General features: G+C 36.4%; 1 protein-coding gene and 1 non-coding gene across 6 annotated transcripts in view; both read left to right on the top strand.

Moving 5' to 3' along the window:
* POC5 (POC5 centriolar protein) overlaps window positions 1-23,964 on the top strand; it is a 37,198-nt gene that overhangs the window by 5,738 nt on the left and 7,496 nt on the right. For 3 of the 5 annotated variants that reach the window (XM_002815656.5, XM_054555641.2, XM_054555640.2), the window contains 8 exons: window positions 3,992-4,130; window positions 6,081-6,164; window positions 9,316-9,521; window positions 11,240-11,416; window positions 13,598-13,702; window positions 15,528-15,707; window positions 16,930-17,083; window positions 20,613-20,890. In XM_002815656.5, coding sequence (XP_002815702.1) covers window positions 3,992-4,130; window positions 6,081-6,164; window positions 9,316-9,521; window positions 11,240-11,416; window positions 13,598-13,702; window positions 15,528-15,707; window positions 16,930-17,083; window positions 20,613-20,890 — 1,323 coding nt within the window. The remainder of the gene's footprint in view (window positions 1-3,991; window positions 4,131-6,080; window positions 6,165-9,315; window positions 9,522-11,239; window positions 11,417-13,597; window positions 13,703-15,527; window positions 15,708-16,929; window positions 17,084-20,612; window positions 20,891-23,964) is intronic. The other 2 variants (XM_063724144.1, XM_063724145.1) reach the window with 1 other exon arrangement.
* LOC112133556 (U6 spliceosomal RNA) lies at window positions 2,282-2,386 on the top strand. The gene has a single exon (XR_002915199.2). It is a non-coding gene; the product is annotated as a U6 spliceosomal RNA (small nuclear RNA).

Genomic DNA, 23,964 nt, shown 5'->3' with positions numbered 1-23,964 from the left:
GTGAGCTCTCAAATTGTCATTTTGTGAAGAGATAAAGCTTTAAATCAAAATAATAAATCTCTAGAGTGCAATTTTAGAGAGATGGAAGAAGAACCTGCCAGAAATTATTTTGTGTTATTGGTTACCCACCTATAATGTAAGCCCAACTGAGAGTCTATTACTGTCAACTAATGTTCCTACTGGTTCTTGGACTGAAGTTGAAAGCCTCTCCATATTCCCTGTACATACAGTGTTATTACTTTGGGTTTCACCACTGGAAACACTTCAAAATATAAATACAAAAAATAATCTTAAAAATAACATAAAATACACATTTTTACATATGTAGTAAATATGTAAATCCAAACATTTAATACAAAAGCCCGTCATAAATCAATATTCCTCTTAAGGAACTTTTTTGTTACTCTCTTTGTTATGCGAATGTTTCGTAAGCCAGAAGGCTGTAAATGCTGAGGGATGGGCAGCATCCCTAGTGCTTATACACTGAAAATTTCCTCTAACCACAGCTCCTATCAGCCAAGTTGCTCTGACTCTAATGGTTGAGGCATGGGTGGAGCTATATTTCAGGGTCATATCAATTCAGCTCTTGGGGGTTGGGGAGGGGGGCAAAATTACAAGTTTTGAATGTTAACACAGGTTATGTTTGGCAATTAAGAAAGGCAATATTATTTATTTTGATTCTTAATTTTAAATTTTATTTTTAAATAACTCATTTGGCCTGTATCTACATATATGAAACTCTAAAATAGTCATTTAAATAACTGATTTTTTCTAAATGTTTTTCTTGAAATAAGTTGGAATATATGGTCATGGAATACTATTGACATATACTTGTTTATTTCCCCTTTAAGCCATAGCAATTGTGGTAAAATATATGAAATATATGAATATGTATGAAATATATTATTTGAAATATATGTTTGGATCTTTTTTTTCCCTTCTCTTATCCAGAGCAGAAGTCAGACTAGGGAAGCCACAAGTGAAAGCCACTGAATTCCACTTCTCCCTCCGTTCCTACATGCTAGAGATGGTGATAGGCTAACTCTGAGCAGAGCTGACTTGGCTAAATCTAGTTGCAACTGACACCACAGGAGGAACACTATAAAAAGTTTATGAACCTCACAATATAAGATCACCATCATATTAATCTGCTCAGGCTACCATAACAAAGTACCATAAATTCATAGGCTTAAACAACAGACATTTATCTTCTCACAGTTCTGGAGGCTAGAAGTCCCAGATCACAGCCCAATAGGGTCAGTTTCTGGTGAGGGCTCTCTTTGTGGATTGCAGACAGGTGCCTTCTTGCTGTATCTTCACATGGCCTTTCCTCAGTACAGTATGTGCAGGTGGGAGGAGAGAGCACAGAAGGTTCCTGGTGTCTCTTCTGATGAGTACATTAATGCTATCAGGGCCCCGGCCAATGACCTTATTTAACCTTAATTACTTTCTTGAAGGCCTCATCTCCAAATACAGCCACACTGGGTGTTAGGGCTTCAGCATATGAATTTTGAGGGGACACAAACATTCAGACTCCATAACTCCATAACAGCCACACTTTTATATAATCTTAGCCAAAATCAAAAGTTTATTTTGGGTGTTTGGGAAGTATAATAGTGCTTTAAAAGAAACCAAGTAAGGGTGGCTTAAGTGGGTTCCTTACAGTTTGGTTCTGTCTCTCATAAGTTCTGAGCTGATACATAGTCCTGAGATCATCTGAGGACCCAATCCCTTCTCTCTTGTTGCTGTGCCTGAGCTGTTGACCATGCCGTGTTTGCATTGTCAGGTACTGGTGCACTGACAGTGCACCACCACTAGCCCATGGGAAGAGGGGACCAGCAGGAAGCAGCTTTGTTTTTAAGGACTTCACCTAAAGTTGTACACATCATTTCCATTTGAATCCCATAGACCAGGTCTCTTGGCCACACCTAGCTGCAGAGGAGGCTGGGAAATGTAGCTGAGTGGCCATTTGCCCAAATCAAACCCTGGGGCTTTATTAAGTTAAAGAAATTAAAAAGAAATGGATGCTGCTGGATTAGTTACAGTCTCTAAGCACTTGAAATTTTATGTATTAGTTTATTAGGACCAACGCACACATTCAGGTTTATAGGAACTAGTAAATATCTTGTGCATGGCCCCAATTTATCAAACTCTTTGGGAATTTCCTTTTGATAATTGGAAAACCAGTATGCTTTGGGAAGTGTATTTTTTTTAACCTAAGGATATTTAAATCTATTTAAATAATCATAGTTACTTTTGTCAATGTAAAAATTAAATGTTGGTGCTCGCTTCAGCAGCACATATACTAAAATTGGAGCCACAGAGAAAATTAGCATGGGCCCTGTGCAAGGAGGACACGCAAACTCATGAAATGTTCTATAATTTTTTAATAATTTTTTTAAGTTTTATAATATAAAAAAAGTTGTATTGTGATATCCTAAATGATTTGTTTCCTAATAAGAGCCTTCTGTCTCAGTGATAACCATTATGTAAAATACTGATTTTTATTTGCTACTAGGAAATGTAAGTTTAAAACTCAGACAAATGTTTATTCTCATGAAGGTGACATCACTAACAAAAATGGTTGATTATAGCAATATGAAGGAGATTTTGGTTGAATTTTCTAAAGATTTTCTCTTTGAAATATCTGTCTCTTCCTCTTCTGTCGTTAGCCTTAAAATATATAAAAGTCAGTATTTGCTATCCCTAATGTTTACTGCATGTAAGTATCTATGTTAAATAGGTGAATCAGGCCGGGTGCGGGGCTCACGCCTGTAATCCTAGCACTTTGGGGGTCCAAGGCTGTGGATCAAGAGGTCAGGAGTTCAAGACCAGCCTGACCAACATGGTGAAACCCCATCGCTACTAAAAGTACAAAAATTAGGTGGGCGTGGTGGTACAAACCTGTAATTCCAGCTACTCAGGAGGCTGAGGCAGGAGAATCGGTTGAACCTGGGAGGCGGAGGTTGCGGTGAGCCAAGACCATGCCACTGCACTCCAGCCTGGGCGACAGAGCAAGACTCCATCTCAAAAAAAAAAAAAAGAAAAAAATTGTAAATCAAGAAATCAAGGTTGAAGCACAAACCAGGTCACTCTTGTATATGTAATTGCCATAAAAACTAGCAGTTTTCAAATATATAAAAGCATAAGCTTTTTTTAAAACAATTTTACTTAAAATTCTGATATAAAAAAAGATGAAAACAAAACTACAGTAGTATAGATTTATTTTGTAAATTCAATCAGTTAATAAAAACAGTTAAGCTGCCTTGATAAATGTACATTTGAAATTGGGGGGTAATAGAAGGCCATTGCAGTTTTATAAGCTTAAGTATCCAGTTTGCTTCTATATTTTGTTTGGGTTACATAATTTTTTTTCAATTCCAAAAATGGTATCTTTTTAATAGCGTGTCTCATCTTCAGTTAAACTGATCTGACATATAAAATTAAGTGATAGAAAATTTTTGATTCAGTGTTGAGTCACTCACAGAACCTTATCACCTCTTCATACTTTGTTGTTGTTTCCCCAGAGACAGGATCTTGCTCTGTCACCCAGGCTGGGGTGCAGTGGCGCCATCTTGTCTCACTGCAGCCTCCAGTTCCTAGGCTTAAGTGGTCCTCCTGCCTCAGCCTCCTGAGTAGCTAGAACTACAGGCACACACCACCACACCTAGCAAATTTTTGTAAAAAATTTATTGTAGAGATGAGGTCTCGCTTTGTTGCTCAGGCTTCAAGCCATCCTCCTGCCTCAGCCTCTCAAAGTGCTGAGTTTACAGGCATGAGTCACTGCACCCAGCCCTCTTCAAACTGTTAATCATAAATGTAAAAATCACACAAGATGCACTCAAAGAACTCAAGCTTGGAATAAGTGGTAAAACTTTGTAATATAATAAGCTTGGGACTCTATTATGGTAGTTAAATTTCTTTAAAACAAATTCAGTTGAATATATTATAACATTGTTACACTACATTATTGATTATTGGCCTCTCTTAGGAAGAATATGAAGAACTGCTTCGTTATGCTATAGTGACTCCAAATATTGAACCCGGTGCTTCACAGTCATCTCATCCTAAGGGAGAATTGGTGCCAGATGTCAGAATTTCTGCAATTCATGATATTCTTCATAGTCAAGGTTATATATATTTTTCAAGATATCTCTTAATTTAAGATATTACTGAGTTTTTTAATGATACTGACAGGATTGTGAAAATGCCTGTCCAGATCAGTGATTCTTCTCAACCATTTATGTGTATTAGTATCATCTAGGGGAGCTTTTTACAGTTCAATATATTATTCCTGACTCTCGTATGACAGCTTGATTTTTCTTTGAACTTCATTTGACTCTTACTTCTATGAAGAATAATAAAGTTGAAGCAACGCTATGGCAACTGCATGGCTTTTGGGTATGTTGTATCTCAGTACTTGTTCCAGCAGTTTTATGCCAGGATTAACCTGAAAACTAAATGCCCAAGCCTAAAATTAAAGATGGTATCCCTGAGAGTCTCTTAAATTACTTTACGAACCTCATGCTAGTGCTTTATCAGCAGTATTTATATGGGCATGGAGGACTGTTTGAATAATTAATCACAAAGGTGAACCCATCTGTGGACCATGTCAGCAACAGAACTGAAAGCTACTACAAACCGGGATGTGTGTTGATAGATGAGTGAAAGGTGGAGAAAGGAGGATAAAGCTCCTTTTACCTCCATTCCTTATTCAGGTGAAGACAACATCCTAAACTCTAAATAAATGTTCTTTCAAAGGGCACAGAAAGCCTTCCTAAAACAGTCCTGATAAGGAACAGTTATCACACTATAGGCGTAACTCCAAGGATCCCTGTCCTTGAAGGCACATGACATAGCCTACTCAGAGGCCAAAGGCTCCTGGGCTTCTGCTAAGTCATAGCTCCGGTGTCTGCTGTCTCTCATTCTCTGTAGACATGGATTTTTCACTGCTTCTCGGTCTTTGGCCTGTTGCAGTGGAACAACAAACAGGACCACAGGATGAGAGCCTTAAAATACAGGCCAGGCAGTGGCTCATGCTTGTAATGCCAGTACTTTGAGAGGCTGAGGCAGGAGGATCGCTTGAGCCCAGGAGTTTGAGACAAGCCTAGGCAACATAGCAAGACCCTAGCTCTACAAAAAAATTAGCCACGCAGAGCAGCCTATAGTCCCAGCACCTTGGGAGGCTGGGGTGGGAGGATTGCCTGAGCTCAGGAGTTCAAGGCTGCAGCGTGCCATGATTATGCCACTGCACTTCAGCCTAGGCAACAGAGCAAGACTCTGTTTAAAAAAAAAAAGAAAAAAAACTTTCGAGATGCTGTAGTCAACAGTTCAAGGTAATCGCCTGGGATTTAAGACCATTGTTCTTTTCTCTTATGTAAGATAGCATTTATTTATTCTCTGCCATTTCCAAAAAGGATTTGAGATTAAAACATACATTATATAGTAAGTTTAGATATCCTTTAGTCATCTTGATTCACAAGTAGACTTTGTTAAAGTCTTCTATGTAAATTCATCATCCCACATTCTCTTTATTCTTGGTATCTCAGTTGCTTGATATAAGCCATGGTATGTGGAAATTGGCAAAGTATGTATAAGCCTCTAACAGTCATTCTTGAGAGGTTTTTCCCAGTTTCCTTTTTGCCATCTGTTGACTACAGGTTCCTGAAGTGGAAGCAAGTGTTTTGGGGAGCCAGTGCCACTTGAGTTTGATTGCAGCTAGTGAAAAGCAGCGGGCCTCTGGAAATACCCACTGTCATAAGAGAGCAGATTCTTTTCTAAGTTCTAATGTCATTCACCCACTTATTCTCTTAGTGTGAATTGAATGCTATAGTAGACTGCATTATCTCTCATCTATATTTGGTGCATAAGTTGGAGCTTATCAATTATATAGTAAGTCTTTCTCTAGTCTCAGATTTTTATCTCTTCTTGTTCTTTGTTTTAGTGTTCCTATATCCCCAGCATGTTGTATTTTGTTTGTTCTAAAATCTTATGTACTGCTACCTTCTTAAATTATGTGTGATTAGACATTTTATTTAAGAGTGGTTCAGTTTAATTTTAAAAAGCTTTGTTTTTGGCAGGAAATAACTCTGAAGTAAGAGAAACTGCAGTAGAAGTTGGAAAAGGATGTGATTTCAATATTTCAAGTCATTCAAAGACAGATGGTATGATTTTTCTTTAGCTTATTTGTATTAATATACAGCATTTTGTGGTTTGATGAATATTATCTATGTAGTAAGAGGAATAATTTCAGCATATTACTTATTGGCAGGATTTTAAAATGCTGTTGTTGCTAATATAAGTGATAATATTTAAAATAATTTTATAAGATACCAAAATAGTACAATTAAGACAGGTCAATGCATTATAGTGTGTAGTGTCCTTTCTTAAAATTGCTAAGTTAGAGGGCAAGTCTTTTAAAAGATTTAATGGGATATTAGATAGTTTGGCCAATTCAAGTTTTTATGTAAACCAATGCACTGTTTCCCAACTTTCAGGCATTTGGGTACCAATGTAAGGATTTTCATCCTATCTTTATGCCACCTGTTCTATCATTTAGTGTTTTTCTCTAAAAGTCTGCTTTGTGGGGGGTTGTTTTTTGTTTTTTTTTATTTTGTTTTGTTTTTGAGACAGGATCTCACTCTGTCACCCAGGCTAGAGTGCAGGGCTCCCTGCAGCCTCAACCTCCTTGGCTCAAGTGATCCTGCTGCCTCAGTGCCCCCTCCCCCAGTAGCTGGGACTACAGGCACATGCCACCACACCTAGCTAATTTTTAACTTTTCTGTAGAGGTGGGATCTCACTATGTTTTCTAGGCTGGTCTAAGATCAAGTGATCCACTTGCCTTGGCCTCCCAAAGTGCTGGGATTACAGGCATGAGCCACCATGCCTGGCTTTAAAGAGCTTTTAAAAGCATACTAGAATTGGACTGAGACTTTTTTCTTGACTAGTCAGAATAATTAAAATAATTAAAATGTGGCCGGGCGCGGTGGCTCACGCCTGTAATCCCAGCACTTTGGGAGGCCGAGGCGGGCGGATCACAAGGTCAGGAGATTGAGACCATCCTGGGTAACACGGTGAAACCCCGTCTCTACTAAAAATACAAAAAAAATTAGCTGGGCGTAGTGGTGGGCGACTGTAATCCCAGCTACTCGGGAGGCTGAGGCAGGAGAATGGCATGAACCCTGGAGGTGGAGCTTGCAGTGAGCCGAGATCATGCCACTGTACTCCAGCCTGGGCAACTGAGCAAAACTCCATGTCAAAAAATAAAAAATAATTAAAATGTAATATTGTGGAATATTTTTCTATTTAATGTTATTTAATGTGGTAACCATTTTTGCTACCACGTAAGTAATGCCTCTATCCCTTAGTTTCCTCACTTGTAAGTAGAAGTCTTAGGCACCATAATCTCTGACAGCCCTTCTAAGTTCTGAAGTTACATGATTTGATTTCTTAAAAGGTGAGTGTTGAGATATTTTTTAAATTGAAAAGCAGAGTCTATCGCTTTCTTTCTGAGTACAGATCTAGTTGGCAAAATCAAGTAAAAGAGAATATTCATGTACATTGTCATTCCACCTGTTCTTTGGGTTTCTTAACCATCCTCAGAACATGCAGGTAGCGTTTCATAGTGTGACTAGCCCAGACCTTGTTTTATGTTTTTTATACCAAACACACATATTAGGGAATTATTTTCCCTTTTGCAAAGAAGTCTTTACATAAGCAGAATATGTTTGCAAAAAAATTAAAATCTTACAAATTTTAAAAAAGAATTCTTGAAAGATTTAAGTAACAAGTTCTCTATCATAGATTCATCTTTCATTCAGTAAGAAGAAAGCTCTTCCATCTTTGTTATTAGGATGCTCATAGCAAATGTGAGATATGTGACAAGTGATGACAGATAGTCTCTAATTCCAGCATAAATATGTGAAAAAATATTAACTTTTCTTTCTCAGTGCGTTTTTTTTTTTTTTTTTGAGACAGAGTCTCGCTCTGTCACCCAGGCTAGAGTGGGTGGCACGATCTCGGCTCACTGCAACCTCTGCTTCCCGGGTTCAAGCAATTCTCCTGCCTCAGCCTCCCAAGTAGCTGGGACTATAGGCACGTGCCACCATGCCCGGCTAATTTTTTATATTTTTAGTAGAGATGGGGTTTCACCATGTTGGCTAGGCTGGTCTTGAACTCCTGACCTCATGATTCGCCCACTTCGGCCTCCCAAAGTACGGGGATTACAGGCATGAGCCACCGCGCCCAGCCTTTCAGTGCTTTTTTAGAAATAGATACCAGTTCTCTTTAGGGCCCTGACTCTCCCCCACCTCCCTGTATATGGGCAGGTGATGAGCGTTTTATATATATGCGCATACATATAGAGATGTGTATATTTCTCACCTATATATTGAAGCCTAACAGTGTACTTAACAATAGAGTATCTGCAAAACTAAATTACGAGTCTCTTTCTACTTATATTGTTTAATTTTAATAGGTTTTTTGTTTGTTTTTGTTTTTGGAGACAGAGTCTCATTCTGTCACCAGGCTGGAGTGCAGTGGTACGATCTCGGCTCACTGCAACCTCCACCTCCCTGGTTCAAGCGATTCTCCTGCCTCAGCTTCCCGAGTAGCTGGGACTACAGGCATGCACTACCACACCCAGCTAATTTTTGTATTTTTAGTAGAGATGGGGTTTCACCTTGTTGGCAAGGATGGTCTCGATCTCTGGACCTCATGATTCACCCGCCTCGGCCTCCCAAAGTGCTGGGATTACAGGCGTGAGCCACCGCACCCAGCCAAATTTTAATAGTATTAAAACCAATCCCAGTGTTAAACTTATAGAGTAATATTGACCTATATACAACCACACTGACCTTGGTCAATTACTTAACTTTTTCTGAACCTCAGTTTCTCATCAGTAAAATGGAGATAATAATACCTGTTTTTTAGGGTAGCGTGTGTTATAAGAACTAATCTTTATAATGTTTTTATTACAGAAACAGAAAGCACTTCATTAATGGTGATATGATACAGATGATGATAGTTTCAGCTCAGGCTGGACCTGGATATATGAAGGATCCTTATTTGGGATAGAGGTCGTTTGCTGGGGGAGAAGGGATTGGGAGTATAGGAGGTATCTCATGCCAGTCTGTGCTAAATCAGTGACAATACTGAAATTAAAAATAGATTAAAGTACACCTGAAAGGTAGTTTCTCTGCATTTTTTCTCAGCCTCCATAGGTAGCAGACATCTTTAGCCTTCCAGTATGGTTCCTTACCAACTTGAGTTATTTTCAATTTGGCTTGACGGCTACAACTTTTCTTTTGTTCTAGAGTCATCACCAGTGTTATCCCCAAGGAAGCCTTCTCACCCGGTCATGGATTTTTTCAGTTCACATCTTTTAGCTGACTCTTCCTCACCAGCAACAAATTCTAGTCAAACAGATGCCCATGAAATACTTGTGAGCGATTTTCTCGTTTCTGATGAAAACCTTCAGAAGATGGAAAATGTACTTGATCTTTGGAGTTCAGGTCTTAAGGTACGGTACAGCAGTTGTTCAATTACAGTTGTTTAATATGTAATGTAATAGTTTTACTCTCGTTTTTACTGTTTTGTTTTTTCGAGTTAAACTTTTTAAAAATCTTTTGTTTCCTGAGATCAGTTCAGTGTCTTAAGTCTTGCTTCTCAATCTTTAATGTACTTACGAATCATAGGGGGAGCCTGTTAAACTACAGCTTCATATGCAGTAGGTCTTCAGCAGGGCCTAAGGTCGTGCATTTCTTTCTTTCTTTTTTTTTTTTTTTTTTGACTCTTGTTTGTTTGATTTTACTTTAAGTTCTGGGATACATGTGCAGAACATGCAGGTTTGTTACACAGGTATACATGTGCCATGGTGGTTTGCTGCACCCATCAACCTGTCATCTAGGTTTCAAGCCCCACATGCATTAGATATTTGTCCTAATGCTCTCCCTCCCCTTACACCCCACCACCTGACAGGCCCCGGTGTGTGATGTTCCCCTCCGTGTGTCCATGTGTTCTCATTTCCGTCAAGCTCCCAGGTGATGCTACTGGTTCAGAAACTGTACTTTGAGTTGCCAGGTTTTCAGTGGTTGCTGGAATGGTTCTACATGCTCCACTGAATTTCACAGATACTTTGAATGGCTCAGCCTGTGTGTAACTGAGACATACTGTGCCTTTACCATATCATAGTTGTGACTAATGGAAATGTCTCCTTTTATGTGATAACAAAAGATCCAATTTTAGCAATGGATATTCATTTTATAGCCACTCCTGTAGCAACCATGATGTGTAAGTGATAAATCTATAAAAGTTGATTTTTATTTTGATACTACTGGCCTTTAAGTAAAACAAAGTATTGCAGAAATAGTAAGTGGTTTTGTTTTGTTTTGTTTTTTGTTTTTTGGTTTTTTTTGCTATTATTAAAAAACTGGAGAAAATGACAGTTTTTCTGATACATATAATTTGAGAAAACTAAGTTGCATATTCACATATATAGAGAAATTATGGCCATGTGAGTTCTGTGGCATTTATATTTTTCCCTCATTTGGAACCTTAAATTCTAGAAATAATTCTTCAGCATGGTTTTACCATTTTCCCCCCTTGGAACAGGTTTCATACTTATAATACTGTAAGTCAATTGGAGTATTATACCACCAACCATTTAAATTGTGTTTAGTTAATATGTTGTCCAGTTGTTTTTTTAATAACAAATTATTATTTGGTCTTTTTATTTATGCCAGTCAGTAGGGTGACAGAACTTAGCAGTCCATTATAACAGATAATAATCTGTGATAAATGGCTTGGGAAAAAAAGTATCAACTCTCATAGTTTCTTTCCACTATCACCCATTTCTAAATAACTTCCCAGTCAGTATGGCTTAGCCTATGCCATAGTTCTGTGTTTCCCTTTATTCCTGATCCATCTTCATATGGACATTTAATCCTTGAATAAACAAAAGAACATAGTGAATGAGGCCTGAAATTTTTTTTAAATGACAAGATTTCATACAAAATTAGTTAAAATAGGAAAACATTAGCTTCCCTAGTGTGATGAATGTGAACTGCACAGACCTGCGACTGTTGAACTTACATATGTTTTTCATTAATGTGTTCCAATTGTTTTAATGACTTTTGTGTTGATTGCTTGTTCTGATTTTTTTAATGTTTCTTAATTTCAGTGTAGTTTTAAGAAGTGATATTAACGAACAAACTACTTAATTGTCACTATATTTTTCAGACAAACATCATATCTGAACTAAGTAAATGGAGACTTAATTTTATTGACTGGCACCGAATGGAAATGAGAAAAGAGAAAGAAAAACATGCAGCACATTTAAAACAACTGTGTAATCAGATCAGTGACTTGAAGGAGCTGCAAAAAACCTTTGAAATCTCCATTGGGAGAAAAGATGAGGTTTTCTTTTTTATATTTCTTTTTAACTGAGATTCAGTAAATGTCTTGCTAAATAATAAATTCTAAGAAATGATTATCTACCTCATACAAGATACAGGTTCTATCAGAAACTGACAGAAAAATTCATAGCCATTGGATTTATTCTTCCTATTAAACATACCAGCATAATATCATTTTACCCTCACCAATGACTTCTGTGTTCTTGATGTTTTAAGAGTGTTTGCTTTGTAAACTATATTAAAACATCACCTTGTAACCCATAAATGTATAAAACTATTATGATTTGTCAATTAAAAAAAATTTTTTTTTTAAAAAGAGTATGTGCTAATTGTAAGTACACTAGTTTTTTTCTTTCTAATCCTTTCTTCCTAACCTTAAGAGAACATGAAGGAACCAGCATTATCTACATTTTAAACCATCCTTTTAGGGGTCATTTTAAGCATCTCAAATTCTTTTTTTACCTCTCTGTTTTGAAACAGGGTCTTGCTATGTTGCCCAGACTGGAGAGCAGTGGCTATTCACAGGCATAATCATAGCTCACTGCAGCCTCAAACTCCTGGGCTCAAGTGATCCTCCTGCCTCAGCCCCTGCCAGGGACTGCAAGTGCATACCACCATGCCTGGGTTTAAGCATCTCAAATTCTATCTGTGATGGGTGTGTTTTCATTAATGAAGTTGTTCTTCATTTTATTGATGAACACAGAAAACATCTTTTATTTCACTTTCCTTTAGTTTCTTAAGAATTTGAGGGTAAGATTCAAGTCTGTGCTAATTTTTTGCCTCCTGACACAGTACCTGGAACAAAGCAGATGGGCAACAAATCTGTGCCCTGCTATAAATGGATGTCCGGATGGGCATCCACTTATGGATAGGAGAGTGGTGGTGTTCAGAAGAGGAGGACTTGGGCAGACACCTCAGCTGCTTGTCTGCAGAAGTAGCACTTAAGTGTTTTCATGAATTAAATATTATAATTTTTTTAAACATACCTTGATTTCGTATAAAATTGAACATTTTATAGAATTTGGTTTTTTTTTAAACAATGGATTTTAATGTCAGTCATTTTCTTTGTTATACTCAAAATTCTGTCCTATGGTTTTTAAATATTTTAAGTTTAATCTTTTTATTTTGAAGTATCACAAAGAATATAGATATCATATGTTCAGTTTATGAGAATGAGTAAAGTGGATAGACAGGTACTACCATTCAGCTTAACACATAGAATATTTCCAGTAGCTTAGAATATATGCCCTTTTCCTCTCTGGAAATTATTTAAAGAGCAGGTATAAATATCTCTTGGTAAATGTGCCCAATTTACAAAATCTCTTTCTAATGTGACTATTTTTAGAAATTTATTTCAGTTATTCAGTTCTTTAATAAGAGAGAATATTAGGATGTTAAAGCCTTCTGAATTTTTTTTTTAAGAACAAGAGTAATAATATCACTGAAGAAGTGTATCAATATATAACATTAATAACATTATATATAACATTATATACAGTTATTAATATGTTATATGTATAACATTAATTATATATTTAATTAATTATATATATAACATATGTATAACATATGTTATATATAATGTTAATAGTTACATGTATAACGTTATTAATAGTTATATATAACATATAGTTATATATATAACTATAACATATTAATAGTTATATATAAAACATATAACTAATAAGCAAATAATATAACTATTATTTGCTTTTATAGGTTTGTTTAATCCAGAAAATCACTGGACAGTTTTTGAGGAACTTCTATATCCAAGGTAGTAGTAGGGACCAGAAAGATATTTAAATATCTAAATATTCTGGCCCCTGCCCTCAAATCTAGTGAATAAAGACATGGTGCATATAGAAGAACTTTCAAATGTATAATTGTTACCTGAATTGAATGTCAGTAGCTAATTTGCATATACATAAACTTTTTATTGGTGATTACCATATACACATAATGAAGACTTCTTTCTTCTTTTGTTCCCTTCCATTAGTTGATATCTAGTATATTCATGTGAGAAAGTTTTATTGTCTTTTTAAAGATAATAATGAGGTTAACTGAATGAATATAGTAGTGATCCATACCTATCCTCTCTAGCATTTTTTGATATATGAGAAAATCACTTTACCAATTGCTGTTATTGTAATATCTCAATAATTGGGTTAATTGCTGTTTACAGGTGATTTCTAGCCTGTCTCATGCCATAGGCAAGCAAAAGGAAAAGATAGAGTTGATGAGAACATTCTTCCACTGGCGAATTGGCCATGTCAGAGCCAGACAGGATGTAAGTGTCAAAGCAGAAGACAGCTGATGGATGTTAGACTTCTGAATTCAGAAACGCTCAGGATCACTTATTATAGTTGTTTTCTAATAAGTCAAAATGAATTTGTGATTTAATGTTCCTCTTAAAGGAATTTGATTTTGATGTAGTTGGGAAAAAAACGGTTTAGATCTTATAGACATATAATATATATTACAATAGATACATCATTTCCTGCTTCATAGTAGGTTAATAAGGATTGTTCCTAAATTGTAAATGCCCTGGTAATAGAACCCCCTCAGATGTGGTTATAGGAGAAAGAAGTTATCTTTAACATATCAAATGCTTCCTATATTGTTTCTGCTTTTAAAATGCCTGAATACAACTTATTCATAAAGAGGCTTTACTATATTTATACATTAAATCACAGTATAAATATTTGTTATATAGACTTGCCTTAGAGTGAGAGTCAGAGAAAGCCATACCAGCACAGCTTTTTAAAAGTTATCCTTAGCTTGTAGTATATCATTTAAACTTGAACATCTTTTATTTTAAGTAAGAGCTGAGTTGGTATATCAGTAAATAGTGAACTGAAAGAGAATACTAAATTGTTGTATCAAAAGTGGAAAAGTATAAGAGTATATCCCACAACAAGACATAGTTTAGAGACACATGAATATAGGAGATGAATATACATATATATATGCTTTCCATGTATATTCATGTGAGCTATGGAATAATCTCTGTGTATTTAGTTTCCAAGAGATTAGTATGTAAGGAGAAAGCTAGTAAAGGTTGAGTATTCCTTATCCAAAATGTTCGGCACTGGGAGAATTTCGGATTTTAGATTATGTTTCATATCACACCTTATATACAAAATTCATTTATGTTTCATATTTCACCTTATACATATAGCCTAAGGTAATTGTATACAATATTTTTAATAATTTTATGCACGAAACAAAGTTTGTGTTAAGTACTTCTGTGTGGAATTTTTCACTTGTGATGTCATGCTGGCACTCAAAAAGTTTCAGATTTTTGGATTAGGGATGCTCAACCTACTTTATCCTGGAATAAGATTTCTCCTTTAAGAATACTTTCTGGATTTTTCATTTTTTTAATTAATCCCAATAGATTAAATCCACATTAAGTAAGCTGGTTAAAATGAATATTTATACTCTACTTTGAAACTTGTCAAGTAAAATAATGAGAATACATATTTATTTTTAAATGTTAGCCAGAATAGTTGAGGCTACTGTCATTTCTGGATGGTTTTTCAAACTTAAGAAATTGAGAATTGGAACTACTTCTTCAAAAGAATTTAAATTCATTGATAAAAGAAAAATAGCATAAGTTTTTATTTGGATTGGCACCATATATGATGGCAAGGTTTATAAATTAAATCTTGCTTGTGGCAGCCATCAAACTGAAGAGAAAGCAGTGTCATCTGAAGCCGCAGCCACCACCTTTTCCTGCCTTCTAGCCACTCTGTTATTCTCCTGGTCCTGCTAAATTCATAACTAAGATGGCAAGTGGTGATTTGCTCATTTTCTTTCATTTGGTCGTATTCTTTTTCTCTAACTTTTGATTAGTTGCATAAAGCAATGATATAATGGATAAGAGCTCAGTCTCTGGAGTCAGGCAAGTCTGGCTTTACTCATCCATTTATGTGAACTATGTAGGTTACTTAACCTCTCTAGCCTGTTCTCCTATATGCAAGATGAGAATAATATGATTACATAGAATTAAATAATGTGTGTATGTACACTTACCACCATGTTATGTTTATTATTACCACCAATATATTTATCAATCCACTGTGTTTTCGTTCTGTTTTACTTTTATTTAGGTTTATGAAGGTAAACTAGCTGACCAGTACTACCAGAGAACTTTACTGAAGAAAGTCTGGAAAGGCTGGCGTTCCATAGTGCAAAAGCAGTGGAAAGATGTGGTAGAAAGAGCTTGTCAAGCAAGAGCTGAAGAAGTTTGTATCCAGATTTCCAATGATTATGAAGCCAAAGTTGCTATGGTAAGCATCTTTTTCTGGTTTTCACTTTCTTCTAATACAATAAAAAGATGGATAGACTCACTATTAATTAATAGACTTCTTCTTTTGGTCTTTAATCAAGAATGAAGACAAAAAATGAAAACGTTTATTCTTGTGTTAATTTAACGTTTACTGTATATTCTTACATGGTTGATATAAGGAGTTGTATAGAAATTGAAATTATTAGTTGGGTGTGGTGGCTCACTCCTGTAGCCCCAGCACTTTGGGAGGCCGAGGCGGGCAGATCACCTGAGTCAGGAGTTTGAGACCAGCCTGGTCAACATGGTGAAACCCCGTCTCTACTAAAAAAAATTAGCTGGGTGTGGTGGCACATGCCTATAATACCAGCTACTCGGGAGGCTGAGGCAGGATAATCTTTTGAACCTGGGAGGCAGAAGTTGCATTGAGCCAATATCACACTGTTGCACTCTAACCTAGGCAACGAGAGCGGAAATCTATCTCAAAAAAGAAAAAAAGAAATTGAAATTATTTTTTCCCATTGACTTTTAATAATAAAATTAACATTGTTTTCATGGGAAAACATTTGGAATTGAAATGAAATAAAATCCATTCTAAAGAATGCAATAGGCCTCTTGAAGTTAAATATTAAAATGAAAAAATAACTCATTACAGCATTAAATTCTTAAGATTAAAAATAAATCCATAATACAAATAATTTTCTGCAGTTCACTACGACATGCAAAAAATGCAGTCCCCTGAGGTTTGGCCTGTGGGAAAGTGTGTTGTACCTAGGGTCACTCTGCACTTCAAATACTGAAGGTAACATTTACATTATAAAAATTCTGTTAATATTGCAGGCATGTAGTTTTTTGTTTTTGTTTTTTTTCTGAAAGGGCTCTCTGTGGCTCTCAAAGTATTTTGTTTAACATCCTACATAAAAGTTTTACAGTAAAAAATGGTGTATCTTTTTGTGAAATGAAAATACATCAGCAATCTTCAATGGGACTGAATAAAATTCCCCTTGTTTGAGCCTTGATTTTAAGGTTAGGAATGAAAGCATTTTGTTGATGGAGATAACAGAGGTAAGAGGTACCTTTTAAAATAAATTGCACATAGCAGAAGAGGTAAGTGACAAACTTTAATATTTCACGTGAGAATAATCTCAAAGTATATATCTATTTTTTTTGACAGTATTCTTCTTTGTATCTCAAATTGTTTTGCTTTTTAAACATTCTTATTTTAGTTATCTGGAGCTTTGGAAAATGCAAAAGCTGAGATTCAAAGAATGCAACATGAAAAAGAGCACTTTGAAGATTCCATGAAAAAAGCTTTCATGAGGGGTGTATGTGCATTAAATCTCGAAGCCATGACTATATTTCAAAACAGAAATGATACAGGTTAGTATTTCATTAAAGATTCTCTGCTTACTTTCAAAAAAGGATTTGAGGAGATTTTGGTGATTGGTATGGTATACAGTAAAAATAACCTGTAGTAGGTATGTTTCATCCAGGTGCTGCTATTCTTAATTCCATGGTGTCATATCCAGACTTAAATCTGCCATGAAAATGAGCTCAGTAATGGTTACTTATGGTGTCTTAGATCTGATCAAGTAAACTGTCACTCCTAAGTATTTAAGCTAAATGTTAAAAATAATATTTTAATGTATAACATTATTTTAAATCTCTTAACTAAGAATTTTAATGCCTTTTTAAGTACAAAACTTCTAATTTTGTCTTTTCTTAAATAGCCAAATATTTTGGACTATTTTGGTAAGTATTTGTTATCTAGTCATGGTTTCTCATTTTAGAAATTCCTAATCTTCCAGTTTATGAAAGGCCTCAACTAAGCTCATTGCAGCAAACATAAATATAGACGTATCTATAGAAGTTATTTTATTTTTTAAAAAAAATCCACATATTGTCTGACATAAGAGTGGTTTGTGTAGTAGTTTTGTCAGCATGGCATAGAAAAGCCCATAACTAGAATCCTTTGCCACCAATTTACCCAGGGGCCTGTTTTCCTCATTCGGCCTTAGATTTCTTCTCTGAGCAAAGGAGATAATATAAACCTTTCTTACCTGCGTCCTAGGGGCTTCTTGTGGGATGCAGTAAAACATATCTGAAAGCACTTTAAAAGACAAAATGCACTTTAACGTGTAACATGATAGTCATGATGTAATTATTAATAGTTTTAATTCAAGTCAACCTCTCAAGATTTTGTAAATCATTAACATGATTTCAATGCAATGAATAACTTCTCTGTGCTTGTGATGCCCTTATTTTAAAACATCAACAAACATTTATTATTTAAAGCATGCATATTATGGGTAGCAGTAAGTTTAGGCAAATTGCTTTCTATCTGAAGTGGTTGTGGTTTGTGGTCGATATTTAATTCAGAAACTGAGAATCATGGAATCTCAAGGCTGAATAGTTTATCTTGGTAATACCTAGGTGAGTACTTGATTTTTCCAATAAATGGTCTTTTATTTGAGTATCAATGTTGAAAACAAACTCACCACCTTCAATGATAGAATAGTCTGTTTCAGTTCTAAGTATTAGCAAGTTGTATGTCACAAATTGAGAAATTTAATTGTTTACTTGGGAGAAATATGAGTTTCACAAGTAAAGTGACAAATCCCTATTAGAACTTCTTACATTAAATTACAAGAAACCTGTTTCTTGTAATAACCTACTTAAAAAGATTTTGAATTGACTTAGGAGTGTTTCCCACCTTAATACATTTACCATCTTAAAATGTAAGTTGAAATACAACTGTGTCTCCTAAAGGCCAATATCCATAAGAGGATTTGAAGAAAATGTCTTCTAATTACACAACATGATTTCTTTTGCTCCTGTTACTTTTAAAACAATAGATGAGAAAGATGACAAGAATGGTAAAACATGCATTAGCAATAATGTTGGTAGAGCTATCAAAGACAAAAAAGTTCAGTATAATTCAGTGGATCTGCTTTGTGATATTTAGGTTTTATGACATTTTAATGACACCTATTTTTTTTTAATTCTCATGAGGAAAAAATTACTTCTGGCCCCCTTCTATTAAAGCAACTGTTTTTTATAGGCAGGGCGTGGTGGCTCATGCCTGTAATCCCAGCACTTTGGGAGGGTGAGGCGGGTGGATCACGAGGTCAGGAGATCGAGACCATCCTGGCTAACGTGATGAAACCCCATCTCTCCTAAAAATACAAAAAATTAGCCAGGTGTGGTGGCAGGCACCTGTAGTCCCAGCTACTCGGGAGGCTGAGGCAGAAGAATGGCGTGCACCCAGGAGGCGGAGGTTGCAGTGAGCTGAGATCATGCCACTGCATTCCAGCCTGGGCGACAGAGCAAGACTCTGTCTCAAAAAAAAAAATTGTTTTTTATAATGCAGTTTTTTATAATGCAGAGTTCCTAATGCACCTGTCTTGTTAGAGCAAAATAAATATTTGGTTTTTTTTATTTGTACCTATTCTTTGCTGTCTGTAATTTGCAGTGCCTCTCATGTTGTGCAATATCTTAAATCTTACAAATTAGAGGTTTTTATGAAGAAGTTAGAACATGACAAAAAGTCCTTAAAATTATATCTGCCAATTTTAAGAGCAATTTTAGGCACAGTAAAAAAAAAAACTTGACAATTGAAAAATTTATTCCAGCTAAAATGAGATTAATTATTAAACTTAAGAGTTATCTGATATCAGTCTATATTAGCAAGAGTTGGTCACCTGCCTCTCTTCCCTGACCTTCATACTGTTTCTGCATCTCGTAATGTCTGCCACCATCTAAAGATAGACACTCAGAATCTCTACCAAAACAAGTTAAAACTCAGTGTGTGTTTTGTTTTCAAATTAAAAGTATTTTATATTGAATTAGTCCTTTTCATCAGAGGAGTTCAAAGGATCTAGGTAGGCACTGTGTAATCATTGTTAAACTTCTTAAATAAGGTAACTAACTAATACTCTACAAATTTTCTATACAGATAGTCTAAGGAAAGGACTTATGCAGAGGCCCAAATTTCTGGATGGAAAGAGAACTGCATAGAAAACCATTTAAACATAGGACTTACATAATGCCCTCTGTTCAGATGTTCTGAAACAGCGCATTGACTGAATTTCTAAACCCTCACTACACTGTTGGTACCACACAGATACAGTCTTAAGCAGAAACTAATCAAATTATAATACTGGAGAGAAAACATCTAAAATTGGAAGAAACCCTTTGTACTAGCCCTGGAATTTGACATTATTGGCTCCTTAGATCAAGATTAAGGTTCAGTTTTGAGGGAAGGTTACTGATTGGGGTGTCACTACAAATCAGTTAGGTACACAAATATGCTCTTGATTTATGATTTATATAATTTATCTGCAAGAACCCATTTCTTTTACAACGTAAAAAGTAAAGATTTTAGTTTTATTGATTTATTTTTGTTTTCTGACAACTCAAGAACAAAAATTGTTAGGATAGGCGCAATACATGAAAATGAGGGAGTATAGTGATATCAGAAAGTGGTTCTAAAGATCGATTCCAGGTCATTTTGGCCATTTATCAGGATATTTGTATGAACTAATACAAAGGAACCTAGATCTCTAGGCTCACTGTGATCATATTTTTTGTGACAGTTGTGATGGCAATATACTCTACTTAGCTAAGGTCCCAGCTGAGTACATAATTTATTTTCATCTTTTATATAAGAGCAAATGATCCATTAGCTTTCGCATGTGGAAGGAAGTAGTCTGAAGTTTTTAGTGGTTAATGCTGACATTAACCAGTTAATACTGACAAACCGTATTAACTAAACATTGTATCTAATATACTGTAAACATCTAAATTTTTGTTAGGACCAAACTTTAGCCAGTATGTGTTTTCATTGTTTGGAAGATAATAGTAGTCCTAACCTGGAAGAATTTGAATGGAATTAATTTGTGATTTGTAGGGATAGACTCCACAAATAATAAAAAGGAAGAGTATGGTCCTGGTGTTCAAGGAAAAGAACATTCTGCTCATTTGGATCCTTCAGCTCCTCCAATGCCCTTACCGGTTACATCACCACTGCTGCCATCCCCACCAGCTGCCGTCGGAGGAGCCAGCGCGACTGCCGTTCCCTCAGCCACTTCGATGACTTCTACCAGGGCTGCTTCCGCATCTTCTGTTCATGTTCCTGTTTCTGTTCTTGGTGCAGGATCTGCAGCTACTGCTGCATCAGAAGAAATGGTTAGTACAGTTTATACAGGTCCCACCTTATGAAAAGGGTGGCCAGGCGCAGTGGCTCACGCCTGTAATCCCAGCACTTTGCGAGGCCAAGGCTTGTGGATCACAAGGTCAGGAGATTGAGACCATCCTGGCTAACACGGTGAAACCCCGTCTCTACTAAAAATACAAAAAATTAGCCAGGTGTTGTGGCAGCCGCCTGCAGTCCCAGCTACTTGGGAGGCGGAGGCAGGAGAATGGCATGAACCCTGTAGGTGGAGCTTGCAGTGAGCCAAGATCACGCCACTGCACTCCAGCCTGGGCAACAGAGCGAAACTCCATCTCACAAAAAAAGCTTGTTTGTAAATTTAATATTTTGAACTCATAAAATATTTTCCTATGGAGAAAAAAAAAATCTGTGTGGTATTTAGGCAAAGTCACTGAAAATATTTAATACATAAAGTGACTAGAACATTAAATTGTAATGAAAATACCTGAAAGTGCTATCATAGTAGTGATAATTAAGACAAAGAACTTTTTTACATTTTTCAAAAATTATGTAGGAAAAGTAGATTTAATTTGAGAAAGAGTTAAGGACAGACTTTATGTTTGAAGAACACTAGTGGGTGTTTTCAAAGGTGTGGGAGGTTAATGTATATTTAATTTTATATTTTCTATTCAGCTAACAGCTTTCCTTTTTCCTAAATGCAGATATATCACTAACACTGCTCTGTAGTAACTCCATCTTGATCAAGTTTTAATTTGTAATTTATAATTGGAATGGAGATAGGAATAGTTTTTCCTAGAATCAGTGAGCTACTGTTAGAGAAGTGCCAAGAGGATAGTGTTAAATGAGGATGGAAGATTTGTGTGAGAACTTGCCTGAAGTGAAATTGATCAAGCTGTTAATATGGTAAGAGGCTGGGCATGTTGGCTAACACCTGTAATCCCAATACTTTGAGAGGCTGAGGTGAAAGGTTTGCTTGAGGCCAGAAGTTTGAGACCAGGCTGGGCAATATAGCAAGACCTCATCTTTACAAAAAAGTAGAAAATGAGTCAGGCATGGTGCTGTGCACTTGTACTCCCAGCTACTCAGGAGGCTGAGGTGGGAGGATCGCTTGAGCCCAGGAGTTCAAGGTTACTATGAGTTATGACTGCACCACTGCACTCCAGCCTGGGCAACGAGCAAGACCCTGTCTCTAAAAATTTTTTTTTTTTTTTTTAACTAGAGTTTCAAATGAAGCACATCGTGGCTCTAACTCCTTAGCCTCCTGTTGTTAAACTTGTATTCTACAAACCATGTTTCTCAAGTAAGGATGCAGTACAGATGCAAGCCATGCTTATCAGACTCACCTGTGCAGAGCTAGCAGAGATTAGTTAGTTAGTTTAAAAAAAAGCCAGGCGCGGTGGCTCATGCCTGTAATCCCAACACTGGGAGGCCGAGGAGGGTGGATCACGAGGTCAGGAGTTCAAGACCAGCCAGGCCAAGATGGTGAACTCCTGTCTCTACTAAAAATATAAAAAATTAGCCGGGCATGGTGGTGGGCACCCGTAATCCCAGCTACTTGGGAGGCTGAGGCATAGAATTGCTTGAACCGGGGAGGCAGAGGTTGCAGTGAGCCAAGATCATGCCACTGCACTTCAGCCAGGGTGACAGAGCGAGACTCTGTCTCAAAAAAAAAAAAAACACTGTGAACTTCTTTCCTGCTGTGGTGTGGATCTGGTATAAAGGCATGTATAGTTTTATAAAGCTCCTGAGATGATTCTGATTTGCTTGTCTTCCTCTTCTCCCCAACTCCTAACCACTTACATAAGAGGAGAGAAGAGGCAGAATAAATTTTAGGTCTTAAAGTTCCCTTGGCAGGCCATCAGAAGGTGCCATTGCTCTGGATGACTGTCTGTAGCTAAAGGAGGTATTGAGACAGACAAGTGGTCACCTTTAGTATTCTAACAGATTTGAATTTTTACCTTTCGAGAGCTACTAACTTTGGGAGAATATACATTGAGATCAGTTATTTACCAATTATTGACACAAAAAGGTTGAAAATATCTAGCACATGGCTAAGAGAAATTTATGTAGGGGAGCTTTGACTTAGAAATAAGACACTGGCCGAGCGCAGTGGCTCACGCCTGTAATCCCAGCACTTTGGGAGGCCGAGGCGGGTGGATCACAAGGTCAGGAGATCAAGACCATCCTGGCCAACATGGTGAAACCCTGTCTCTACAAAAATACCAAAAAATTAGCCGGGCATGGTGGCATGCGCCTGTAATCCCAGCTACTCGGGAGGCTGAGGTGGAAGAATCACTTGAACCCGGGAGGCAGAGGTTGCAGTGAGCCGAGATCATGCCATTGCACTGCAGCCTAGGTGACAGAGTGAGACTCTGTCTCAAAAAAAAAAAAGAAATAAAACACTAAAATTCAACTCTGACATATTTTCAGCTGTGTTTGTTTTCCATGATTACACATTTTGAAGTGTAATCCTGCACAGATGACCTCATTTAAACACTCACTCACTGTGTTTATGTTCTGGTTTCTCATTCATCTTGCATATGCAGTTAACACATGCGGAGCTAGATTTTTCAAAATTCTCTTCCTAAAATGTGACTTCATGGGTACATCTGCATTTATATGTAAACCTGAATATGTATGGGAAGAACTGAATGAATGAGTTTGCTTAGCACCCTTTTTATTGCTAACTTTTTTAATAATCTGGTCATCGGAGATAGTGTTGAAGTCTTTGAAACCTGAAAACCATAATATTCTGTAGACAGCCCTTCCCCATCTGCCCCATCCCACTATATCCACTTCTTCAAAAACAGATACACACTCCATTTCAGTCACATAAGTAAGTGGCCGTTAGGGCCAGGGAGAAAAGAGAATCACAATTAAATCTATCTCTAAGTATAATCTTAGTTTTCTTCCTTCCTTATATAATTAAAATACTCAGATTCACCTCAAATATGTGTTTTTGTTTTTAAAAGAAACTTAACAAAAGTAGGAATAAATTCAGTAGTTGGCTAACTTACTGTGAAACTGTCATTGTTGGGAATAGGAAAAGAAGAGAGAGATTTGCAATCCTGGCTTGGTTATCTTTCTT

The sequence above is a fragment of the Pongo abelii genome, chromosome 4 (genome assembly GCF_028885655.2).
Source record: "Pongo abelii isolate AG06213 chromosome 4, NHGRI_mPonAbe1-v2.0_pri, whole genome shotgun sequence".
Classification (NCBI taxonomy): domain Eukaryota; kingdom Metazoa; phylum Chordata; class Mammalia; order Primates; family Hominidae; genus Pongo; species Pongo abelii.
Note: the sequence above shows the minus strand (reverse complement) of the source record. Positions and strands in the feature narration are given on the sequence as shown.